General features: G+C 39.8%; 1 protein-coding gene across 1 annotated transcript in view; it reads left to right on the top strand.

Annotated features, from left to right (window-relative positions):
• The window catches only part of fer (fer (fps/fes related) tyrosine kinase), a 36917-nt gene extending 24817 nt beyond the window's left edge, over positions 1-12100 (top strand). Inside the window, exons 7-19 of the mRNA XM_007231413.4 lie at positions 3235-3354; positions 3500-3622; positions 4621-4810; positions 5331-5426; positions 5572-5775; positions 5915-6037; positions 6374-6430; positions 6519-6634; positions 6880-6974; positions 7073-7196; positions 8104-8258; positions 8419-8541; positions 10196-12100. Coding sequence (XP_007231475.3) covers positions 3235-3354; positions 3500-3622; positions 4621-4810; positions 5331-5426; positions 5572-5775; positions 5915-6037; positions 6374-6430; positions 6519-6634; positions 6880-6974; positions 7073-7196; positions 8104-8258; positions 8419-8541; positions 10196-10332 — 1663 coding nt within the window. The 3' untranslated portion in view covers positions 10333-12100. The remainder of the gene's footprint in view (positions 1-3234; positions 3355-3499; positions 3623-4620; positions 4811-5330; positions 5427-5571; positions 5776-5914; positions 6038-6373; positions 6431-6518; positions 6635-6879; positions 6975-7072; positions 7197-8103; positions 8259-8418; positions 8542-10195) is intronic.
• Positions 12101-12554: the final 454 nt, after the last annotated feature.

Below are 12554 nucleotides of genomic sequence, written 5' to 3'. Positions count from 1 at the left end.
ACACACACCACACCACACACACTCCACACCACACCACACACACCACACACACTTCAAACCACACATACCCCACACCACATACACTCCACATCACACATACCCCACACCACACACACTTCAAACCACACATACCCCACACCACACACACTCCACACACTCTACACACACTCTACACACCTCACACCACACACAGTCCACACCACACCCTACACACATTCCACACCACACATACCCCACACCAAACACACTCCACCCCACACACTCCACACCACACATACACCACACCACACACACTTCAAACCACACAAACCACACACACTCCACATCACACATACCCCACACCACACACTTTAAACCACACATAACCCACACACACTCCACCTCACACATACCACACACACACTCCACACCACACAAACCCCACACCACACACACTTCAAACCACACAAACCCCACACCAAAAACACTTCAAACCACACATACCCCACACCACACACACTTCAAACCACACATACCCAACACCACAAACACTCCACACCACACAAACCCCACACCACACTTTAAACCACACACTTTAAACCACACACACTCCACAGCTCACATACCCCACACCACACACACTCCACACCACACATACCCCACACCCCACACACTCCATACCACACACACTCCACAGCTCACATACCCCACACCACGCACACTTCAAACCACACATACCCCACACCACGCACACTTCAAACCACACATACCCCACACCACACACACTCCACACCACACAAACTCCAAACCACACACACTTCAAACCACACAAACCCCACACCACACACTTCAAACCACATACTCCACACCACACACACTTCAAACCACACATACCCCACATCACACACACTCCACACCACACAAACCCCACACCACACACACTTTAAACCACACACACACTCCACAGCTCACATACCCCACACCACACACACTCCACCCCACACATACCACACACACTTCACACCCCACACCACACATTCCACACCACACATACCCCACACCGCACACACTCCACACCTCACATACCCAACACCCCACACACTCCATACCACACACACTCCACAGCTCATATACCCCACACCGCACACACTCCACACCATACATACCCCACACACTCCATACCACACACACACTCCACAGCTCACATACCCCACACCACACACACTCCACCCCACACATACCACACACTTCACACCCCACACCACACATACCCCACACTCTCCATACCACACACACACTCCACAGCTCACATACCCCACACCATACACACTCCACCCCACACACACTTCACACCCCACACCACACATACCCCACACTCTCCATACCACGCACATACTCCACAGCTCACATACCCCACACCATACACACTCCACACCTGACACACACCCCACACTCCACCACACATACACCACACCACACACACTCCACACCACATACACCCACACCCATACATACTATACCCCACACATACCACACACAGTTCACACCACACCTACCCCACACCACACACACTCCACACCTGACACACCCCACACTCCATACCACACACACACACACACACTCCACCGCACACCCCACACCACACCACGCACTCTACACTCCCCACAAACTCCACACCCAACACACTCCACACCACACACACTCTACAGTCCACACCACAACCAGTTAGCAACAACTTTGCCACACCACACCACACTCTCCACACACGCCCCACACCACACACACGCTCAACACCACACACGCTCAACACCACACACGCTCAACACCACACACACTCTACAACCCACACCACAACCAGTTAGCAACACCTTAGCAACCACCTGGAAAACGTTGGCAACTGCCTAGCAACCACTTAACAACCACTTTAGAAATGATAGCAAATGCCTAGCAACCATGTGGAATATGCTAGCAACTGCCTAGCAACCACCTAGCACCCACTTTAGAAATGATAGCAACTGCCTAGCAACCACTTAGCAACCCTTAAGCAACCATGAGGAATATGTTAGCAACTGCATAGCAACCACTTAGCAACCCCTTTAGAAATGATAGCAACTGCCTAGCAACCACTTAGCAACCATGTGGAATATGTTAGCAACTGCATAGCAACCACTTAGCAACCACTTTAGAAATGATAGCAACTGCCTAGCAACCACTTAGCAACCATGTGGAATATGTTAGCAACTGCATAGCAACCACTTAGCAACCACTTTAGAAATGATAGCAACTGCCTAGCAACCACTTAGCAACCATGTGGAATATGTTAGCAACTTCCTAGCAACCACTTTAAAAATGATAGGAACTGCCCAGCAACCACTTAGAAACCATGTGGAGTATGGTAGCAACTGCCTAGCAACCACTTAGCAACCTTGTGGAATATGTTATTAACTGCCTAGCAACCACTTAGCAACCACTTTAGAAATGATAGCAACTGCCTAGCAACCACTTAGCAACACCTAAGCAACCACCAGGAAAACATTAGGAACTGCCTAGCAACAGCTTAGCAACCACTTTAGAAATTAAAGCAACTGCCTAGCAACCACTTAGCAACCACCTGGAAAATACTTAGCAACCACTTTAGAAATTATAGCAACTGCCTAGCAACCACTTAATAACATCTTAGCAACCACCTGAAAATGTAAGCAACTGCCTAGCAACCAATTAGCAACTACTTAGCAACCATGTGGAATACGTTAGCAACTGCCTAGCAACAGCTTAGCAACCACCTGGTATATGTTAGCAACTGCCTAGCAACCAGTTAGCAACAGCTTAGCAACCACCTGGAAAACATTAGCAACTGCCTAGCAACAGCTTAACAACCACTTCAGAAATAATAGCAACCGCCTTGCAACACATTAGCAATCAAAAGTTTAACCAAAAGTTTTAAGATTTCAGCGTTAAACCAAACATTTTAGGATTCAGCATTTAAACAAACGTTTTTAGATTTCAGCATTTAACCAAACGTTTCTAGATTTCAGCGTTTAAACAAATGTTTTTAGATTTCAGCATTTAAACAAACGTTTTTAGATTTCAGCGTTTAAACAAACGTTTTTAGATTTCAGCGTTTTTGGCATTTAGCGTTTAGCCAAAGGTTAACAGCATATCAATGACTCTTCACACTCTTCAGACAGAAACAGCTTAGCAACCATTTTAACGTTATTAGCGTTCTTAGTTCTTGTTTGATCTTTTTTTTTCTAGGTCACCTGAAAGCAAAGAACCAAATGTAGAATTTGATGTTTCACTATTAGATGAAACAGAGAATCTTCAAGCCAACGAGATCCTATGGAACAATTTGACTGCGGACAGTTTACAAGCACTGTGAGTTCAAAAGTCTCTTTATCCTCAATCAGTGTAATCAGTGTAATGAGTAACTAAAATAAATTATTTGTAATGTAAAAGGAATTAGCAGGAAAAAATAATATTACTGATCTCTGTTTGATGTTTGTAACTGATCTGTTCTCAGGCTAAAGTCCACGGCTGAGGAGCTTCTGTTGACCCAGCAGAGTCTGCGCAGTAAAGAGGACCTCATGCTAGACCTGCAGAGCAAAATTGAGGAGTCCGCCAAAAGCTGTGAAAAGAAGTCTGAGTATGAAAAGCTCTAATTTCTTATCTGTGGCTTTGATTTAAGTTAATTAAATCCTGTTTTATTTATATAATGCTTTTTTTTTCATAAAAAAATAAAATAAAAATAAACAGTGATGGGATCCTGACCCTCAGTCTTATTTGAGCACAATTAAAAACTAAATACATTTTCCATAACCTGATACAGAAATACTTCATATTTAAGTTAGGAAACCACTGTTTCCTAATTTAATAAAATAAAATCTGACAACTGCTACCATACACTGGCACCTACGGAGCCCGGGAGGGGCCGTTGATAAGAAAAATTAAATTGAGCAATGATATAGCAATTTGTGCTCACGACTTCTTTAATTCGAGGAAACCATTTGGAATTTGTGCACACGATTTCTTTAATTCGTGCAAAGTACTTATTTAATTTGAGCGAACAATTTTTATGCGCACTATAACAAAAGGCTTGGAGGTAAAGGAGCTCTAGTGTTACAGTTAGATAATCACGCAGCTTCGAAACAGCTCAAGAGCGGAAAATGCTCCTTTCTGTCCGAGCTTCATAGTGTGCATAAAAATTGTTTGCTTGAAATAAAGAAATCGTTCACTCGAATTGAAAAAATCGTGAGCATGAATTGCAAATCATTCACTCAAATTAAACAAAACATAAGCTTGATTTATTTATTTATTTATTTATTTATCCACAGCCCCTCCCAGGCTTCGTAGGCACCATGTCTTACAGTGTGTAAAATTTATAAATGGACTTGTAACTCACAGCTGCGTATTATAAAGAACCTTGTGATTCCAAACGCATCACAGTGTAGAGGCTATGATTCTAAATATTATAATATATTGAGATTGCCATTGCCATTTTGTTCTGCAATACATATTGTGAGAATGAAGAAATCCTTGCAAAATTTCACCAGAAGTCACTGTAAATCAGGATCCAACATGGCAAGATATTCATAATAAGACTAAGGCTTGCATGTTCTCATACGATCTCCTACTTTCTCTCAGCACGGTTCTGTTGCTGAGTCAGAAGCAGTCTCTGGAGGAGCTGAGACAGACCGTGCAGCTGCTGCGCTGCTCTGAATCCAAACTGAGCTGCCACAAGGAGCTGCTGGAGCAGAAGATGCAGGAGAATGAGGGCAAGGAGCCTCCACCTGTGGTCAACTATGAGGAAGACGCGCGTTCTGTCAACTCAGTGGTAAAGATCTTAGTTTTTAGCTTGATCCAAAGAAAGTAGGACATATTTGCCCCCACAACATTATATTGATTGGATCCCTTTTCTTTCTTGATTTCTGTTACACTAAAGTAACAAATGTCATGGGATAGCAATATATAAATTCATCCTGAAATGTTACCTTAGGGGGACTGCTTGTAAGCCATTCCTAATAGTGGGTTCCAGATGGGCGGGACATTCCATTGCCAAAGTTGTGTACTGGGAATACCTTATAGAAGGCATTTGTACATATTAAGAAGTCTTCTGGATTTTTCTTTCCATAGTTCAGTGAGCAAATACTCTTCATTTGGGTAATTTGCTTGTTGGAAAACTTTGTGCCTCATAAAAATTAGTTAATTAATAGTATTAATAGTATTTTAGAACAGGTTACAATGGGAAAAAAAATTAAATAAATCTGTTCCTCTTTGATTTAAGTAAATATGTAAACTATAGTGAATCCGTTTGTTTAACCACTGTCTCATTTACGCCTTTCCTCATGTTTCAGGATAAAAGTAAAGACAGAATATCAAAGTTTGACACCCTCCGTCACTCCATCGCTGGCATCATCCGTTCACCAAAGTCTGTGCTGGGCTCATCTTCAGTAAGAGCTGTTCTGTTACTTATCCAGCAATTTTGTTTTTGTGGTACAAAACAGGAAAGTGAATTTCATAACCAGTTTCTTATTTTTGTGTGTAGTACTGCATTTTTTTCAATAAAACCACTGTATACTATCCGTTCTTCCCCAGTTCTTTGATGTGATCCCCACCAGTGAGAAGCCGCTGGGGGAGCAGGAGTGGTACCATGGGGCGATCCCGCGCACAGAGGCCCAGGAGCTGCTCAAGCAACAGGGAGACTTCCTGGTGCGTGAAAGCCACGGCAAGCCCGGCGAGTATGTGCTTTCTGTGTTCTCAGACGCACAGCGCAGGCACTTCATCATCCAGTACGCTGATGTGAGTATGACCATCTGTTTATTAAAATATATATTATAGATTCATTATTAAATGCAAATCACAAATGTTACTACGCAAGATCTACTTTCATTAAGCCTGTTATTAAAAGGTTTTCTAACTGTAATAAATAATCTTACAGAATCAGTACAGATTTGAGGGCACTGGATTTCCCACCATTCCTCAACTGATCGAGCATCACTACACTACAAAACAAGTCATAACCAAGAAGTCTGGAGTTGTGCTCTTAAATCCTGTCATAAAGGTAATGCTTTTACTTTATCATTCATTTTGAAGCCTGTTATTTGGGCTTTTAAAGGTTGTTATAAAGTAGTATTGCTTAAAATTTGAGTTTAATATGATTATCATCATTTAGATATGGGGGAGGGTTATCCATTTTGCTTGGGGTCCCCAAATGCCTTAAAACTGACCTGATTTTGGACTAAATTACATTTTGTTTATTTTTCTGGAAAAAAACAGCTGATTTGAAAGCCTTTTTCTCTTTTCTTTTTGATATTTTTTGTTATTTATTATAATACAAAGTTCTGTCCACTGGCTGCCAACCCTAAAGTGTGTAATGTGTGTTTGTGGTGTCTTTCAGGATAAAAAATGGATTCTTAATCATGAGGATGTCATTTTAGGAGAACTTCTAGGCAAAGTATGTCCTCCCAGTGTCCTTCCTCTTAAATATATATATATGATTTTAAATACAAAGGAAATCACTTTTACTTTGAATTACTTTTTAGGGTAATTTTGGTGAAGTATTCAAAGGAACATTAAGAGATAAGACTCCTGTAGCTGTGAAGACTTGTAAAGAAGATCTCCCACAAGACCTCAAGATCAAGTTCCTCTCAGAAGCCAGGTGAATACAGTTTGTTGAAAAGTTAACTTTAAAAAAAAAAAAAAAACTATTTTTTTTCTAATAATATCTGACATTTATTTGGACTAGCAAAACATATTTGAAAACATGAATTAGTCTACTATGTGTGATTAATTGTGCACAACATTATAGTACTTGTTTAATGTTTAAAATGTGCCTTCAAAGATGGAAGCTTTGAAGTATATCATCCCTCATCTTGATTGTATTTTTCTTTCTTTTTTTATAAGGATTCTAAAGCAGTATGATCATCCCAACATTGTAAAGTTAATAGGTGTCTGCACACAAAGACAGCCTATTTATATAGTAATGGAACTTGTGCCAGGTATGTTCACTGCAGCTTAATACTGATTTCATGATAAATGTAGCATATAGTGAAACTGTGCTTTTTTGTATAATACTCTTCTCTGCGTTTCTGAACAGGAGGAGACTTTCTCTCATTTTTGAGGAAAAAGAAAGAAGACCTCAAGACGAAGCAGCTGGTGAAGTTTGCTCTAGATGCTGCAGCAGGAATGGCCTACCTGGAGCTAAAGAACTGTATTCATAGGTAAGAGGTACTCGGACACAGTGTTAAAAATGCCTCATAATCCAGATTTTTTGTGGCAGTGTTGAAGGTTGTTTACTTTTTGACACTTGCGAATTGTAAAATGGTCAAATGCCCAAATCCATACTGTGTTAAGTAAAAGCAGAAGAGGCTGCGTGTTTGTAAAAATGCCTGCATTGGTTTATACTTTTGAATCAAACCTACGCCATAGCCTACGCATATCCAGCAAGAGTGCGCAGTTCAAACCGCAAAGGCAGGAATGTGTGGTCGGAACCGCAAGGCCTGGCCGACCAATCACAGCAGTTGATGTCTGCGTCACATGACTCATAGTTACATTTCCTGAGAGGTGCATGTTGAGCACAGGCTACGGCGTAGGGTATGCGGTGTCGCGCCTTAGGTTCGACTCAGAAGTATAAATTGGCCTTTACTCTGTAATTGATCAATGAATATAATACATTTCAATGTCAGAAATGCCAGTTTTTACTGGTTGTGGTGATAAATTACTCAACTATGGTTAGCTACTTTACTGGAGATCAGTAATCCACAGAAAAATTGCCAGCCTCACCAGTTACTATTGTTGCAGCACAACGTTTGCTTGCTGTTGTCTATACCTGGCAACCCTGAATGTGGAAATGGGACTGTGTGCATGCTGGTGGTCAAATTTGTAGGCTAAACCCCACACAAGATTTCTGTGACATACCACATCGTTTAAATAATAAAATACTGGCTGAAGCTCTGCTGAGCTGTCAGTACTTTAACTCCTCATGTTTCCCTCATGTTTCCTTTATATCTAATAATACATCCTGATCATGTTATGAGTAACTACAGAAAATATAATCCTTAATGGTCCTTTAAGAGAAGAATAACTCAAAGGCCGCATTTCATCTTGCAATCTTCATGTGTCCTGTAGGGACCTGGCTGCCCGGAACTGCTTGGTGGGAGAAAACAACGTATTAAAGATCAGTGATTTTGGGATGTCACGGCAGGAGGATGATGGGATTTATTCATCTTCTGGCCTCAAGCAGATTCCTATCAAGTGGACTGCACCAGAAGCACTCAACTATGGTAAACCTCTAAGACTTCTTTTCTGAAATGACAGTAATAATTAGTACTGAAGTTGTATTTATAAAAGATCTGTTTACCAGTTTACTGATCTTGGTGGATTTAGATTACTTGGGCTGCTTTATAAGCATAAACGCTTTATGGTCTTGTTAACTTCCCACAGGGAGATACAGCTCAGAAAGCGATGTGTGGAGCTATGGGATCCTGCTTTGGGAGACCTTCAGCCTGGGAGTGTGTCCTTACCCAGGCATGACCAACCAGCAAGCCCGTGAGCAGGTTGAGAAAGGTATCTATCTACTCGTATAATTGTAACAGAAGAAGTGCTCATATTTTTATATTTTATGTACACCTTCTGTTCTGCCAAACTGGTTATGTTCACATGGACGGTTCTAGCCATATACCACCCGTCACAATCATTACCAACCACTGTACTCACTGCCCACTGTGGGTGGTAATGCCTTATATGATTTATTCCTGGTACACATGTGACAGTGGCTGTGTTTACATGCAGCCTAATAACCCATTAACAATCACACTAATAGCTGAATTGGAATAGAGCATGTCCATGTAAACCTTCAATCGGAATAGAGATTCTTTTATATTTATAATCTTTTTCTGTACTTGCTTTAACTTTGGGAAGGAGAGTAACGTAATTTTAATTCTTTGTTCTTTGTCCTGTACATATGCAGTTTTACCAATTAAGCTACTTACTTGACTACAGAGAAGTCCAATTGAGGCCATTCTGAATACAATTTTTGTCCGATCAAACAATGTGGATAATCATTTAAATAATCTGTTAAATAGGAGAATAATAGTCTTGTAAACACCTGTACCAGATTAGATCCCCAATCAGAATGTTTAAGTACGTATCACGCATGTACAGTATGTGCAGCATGGTGGAAGTTTACAAAGCTGAACATTACTCCTCCCTTTCATCCACTGTTTCTTAGTCATGGGCAGTGGAAGTGGCATCCAGCTCGCTTGCCTCAGAATGTTCAAAGACTAAGCTCTTCATCTCACCCCTTCTTTAAAAAAAAAAAAGTGAATTTTTGAGTCAGCCATAATTTTAATGCTGTTAAAGAAACAAACATACCAGCTGCAAACTCTAATTTTTCCCCTCAATTAACATGGCCAATTACATAGGTTTCCCCCTATCACTAATTTGCCCCAACACCAGAAGGGTAAAGGCTAACACATGCTTCCTCTGATACTGCAGCATTGCGGAGGAAAGCGCAGCGACTCGGTTCTGATACATCAGCTCACAGACGCCTTGTTCAGAGTGACATCACCTTTTGGAGTGATGTGGGGAGAGAGCACCATCTACCCACCCAGAGAGAGCAAGGCCAATTGTGCTCCCTCAGGGCTCCGGAAGCCGATGGCAAACTACATGAACAGGATTCGAACCGACGATCTCCTGATCAAAGTGGCAGCGCTTTAGACCAGTTAGCCAGTTACTGTTGCTCCCTCTCTCGCTGACTGGCATCACGTGATGCTTGTTGTCATGGTTACATGTATGCTAAGCGATGCTACACATGTGCATCATGTTTGATTGGATTACTTGTAGCATGCATATAAAATGAAAGGTTATTCATACTATTGGGGAAAGGGTTCATATAAACACTTCAGTCAGATTCTTGAATCGAAATGAATTCATTCAGAATAGAGGAAAGCTTTGCATCTAAACATTGTGACTGTGAATTAAGGCATGTTAAATGCTGTGAGCATGCTGACTCACAAGAGAACACCTCACAATTTACACAGGAGTGGGCATTCCCAAGCTGCCCCCTGATTTAATACGTCATGACCAATTTACATACGGTTATCCCATGACCTATTTTTTTTCAGGTTTTTACAGCAATTTGCTGCGTTTGGTTTTAGGAAGCTTGCATTTTCTTTGAATTTGAATTTAGTTAATAACTGATATTTTTTTATTCACGCAGGTTACAGAATGTCCTGTCCACAGAAGTGCCCAGATGACGTCTACAAGATCATGCAGAGGTGCTGGGATTACAAGCCTGAAAATCGACCCAAATTTTCAGACATTCATAGAGAACTGTCTTTAGTCAAGAAAAAATAGCTCCAGATCAGAACATCATCAAGACACCAAACCCAGGTCTTGTCCAGGTGATTTCTACCTAACCCACAAACAGAAACATCTAGAACGGTTCTCCCTCGTGTTCCTTACATTTTATGATTATATTACAGAGTACAACTTGTCATAAAATGATTGTATGAATTGCCTATGCAACAGCTGTTTTGAGCCATTACCAGTTCTTGAGGTCTTGATTCTTTTCTGTTTCCTGATGCCTGAATTTCTACTAAATGCTTACTTACACTTTTTGAAATACTATACTATACTAATTATTTCCTCTGCTGGGCCCATTAATGTATTGGTCATTTCAGAGTGGGTGGAGATTAAGAGCTTCGATTATGCAGAATATTGCATGCCTGATCATGTCATGGGTTTCAATTAAAAATTGAAGAAAACATCGAAATGGGAAAAAAATAGCTGTGCTCAAATTTGTTTTAACCATTAATAGTCACAGTGTACACAGTCAAATTACACATTAAAACTAGGTTATTTCATTTTTCATGTTTTACATGCTAAATGTGTGCTAAAGGCCCAGTCAGGGTCTACTTATGGCTTATTGTGGATAATAATAGGCAATGAATAGGAATATTTATGTAAAATGGTTAAACTCCAAGATTGATTGATTGATTGATTTCAGCATTAAATGGCTTAACAACTAACTATAGGCCATATTATTATAATACCACTTTTACTGCTGAATTTGACATATCTTCATACTAATACTTCATCATGAGATCTTTTCTTGTCCGATATGTATTCTATTTGCCGTATGGTTGATAATTATGCCATCAGCCAGTATTTTTGAGCACTGTGCAAACTCACGTGACACTTGTATTTCTTTGATTTGCAGTGAGTTGATTAGTTATAGGCACAACATTCGCTTATATTTGTAATGCAGGTTGATTTAAGATAAATTTATTTCATACTGATAATTTAGTTTAATTAAGTATTTTATATATTTTCACCTGACCTGTTACCTGCTTTATTCCTGTCAAGGAATTACACTTAATAGGATATTTCAGACCGGTTTAAATTCATTAATATTGTTTAAATATTCAAATGCAACCATGTGTGGCCTTAAGTATGAAAAAGTCAGATTAGATTAGTATCTGCTGCATATCTTACTGCAAAAATCTCCCTTAAAAATACTGTGTAGTCTAGGACTAGGTTTAGTCCCTGTATGGGATCTAACCCTTGATATGCTAAACTGCTAAACTTAGCACTAAAGTGCTCTACCTAAAACAGACAGTTGTTTCCTGTTCTTCGGCTCTTCGGCTCTGAAAATCAAGGCATCAATGATCATTTAGCTACATATTTCCATTTTCTTTACAAGTGTATTTGTTTAAACAATCATCAACCAAAGCAGATCTCAGGCACATGCTGTAGATTATCAGTATCTACATGTTTCAGATTTATGTGCATTCTTTTTTTTTTTATTCCATGACGAGACCACCTTCTTTTCTATCCAGACCTCAGCTGGGATTTCTTTGACATGCATTTATTATCCTAACTAGTATTACAATTATGACTGCCAGGAAATAATGGGTTTTCTATGTCATACATGCAAAAAACACCTTTTTTCTGATACTTATTTACTTTAATTCTCTATATGTAGCCAATTTCTACTGGCCACCTGTGCTGCCTGTCCAAGCAGTGTCCTTACCAGCAAGCTTTTATAATTTTCTTTCTCAAGTTACCAGTCAAATAACGGTGCCAATTCTGTTTGTTTAAAGAATAAATGGAATGGAGTTGAGGGTTTTCCACAGGCATTCCTTTTGAATTTTGTAAATACCTTTTGTAGATTCTATATTGTAATATTTTGTAGGTGTTATAATAATCAACTTAGAATGTAAAAGTCTCTTCTTCGTTCTTCAGAAAGCATCTCGACACCAGTGTCTTCCCAACTATGATCAAATTTATATATATATATATATATATATATATATATATATATATATATATATATATATATATATATATATATATATATATATATATACACACACACACACACACATATATATCAAAGATGCAAACAGCTCATTTGGAAGGTTTGCAGCTTTGGAGGATCTGTTGAGATGAACTCAAAGAATCAGTTTTTTTTTTTTACTTTGGGGTTTGTAACCCCCCCCCCCTCTTTTTCAATTAGTTAAAAATCAGATTTTTAAAACTGCGGTCGTAGCTTCTTCACATGTAGTCTTGTCAGA

The sequence above is a fragment of the Astyanax mexicanus genome, chromosome 1, assembly GCF_023375975.1.
Source record: "Astyanax mexicanus isolate ESR-SI-001 chromosome 1, AstMex3_surface, whole genome shotgun sequence".
Lineage (NCBI taxonomy): Eukaryota > Metazoa > Chordata > Actinopteri > Characiformes > Acestrorhamphidae > Astyanax > Astyanax mexicanus.
Note: the sequence above shows the minus strand (reverse complement) of the source record. Positions and strands in the feature narration are given on the sequence as shown.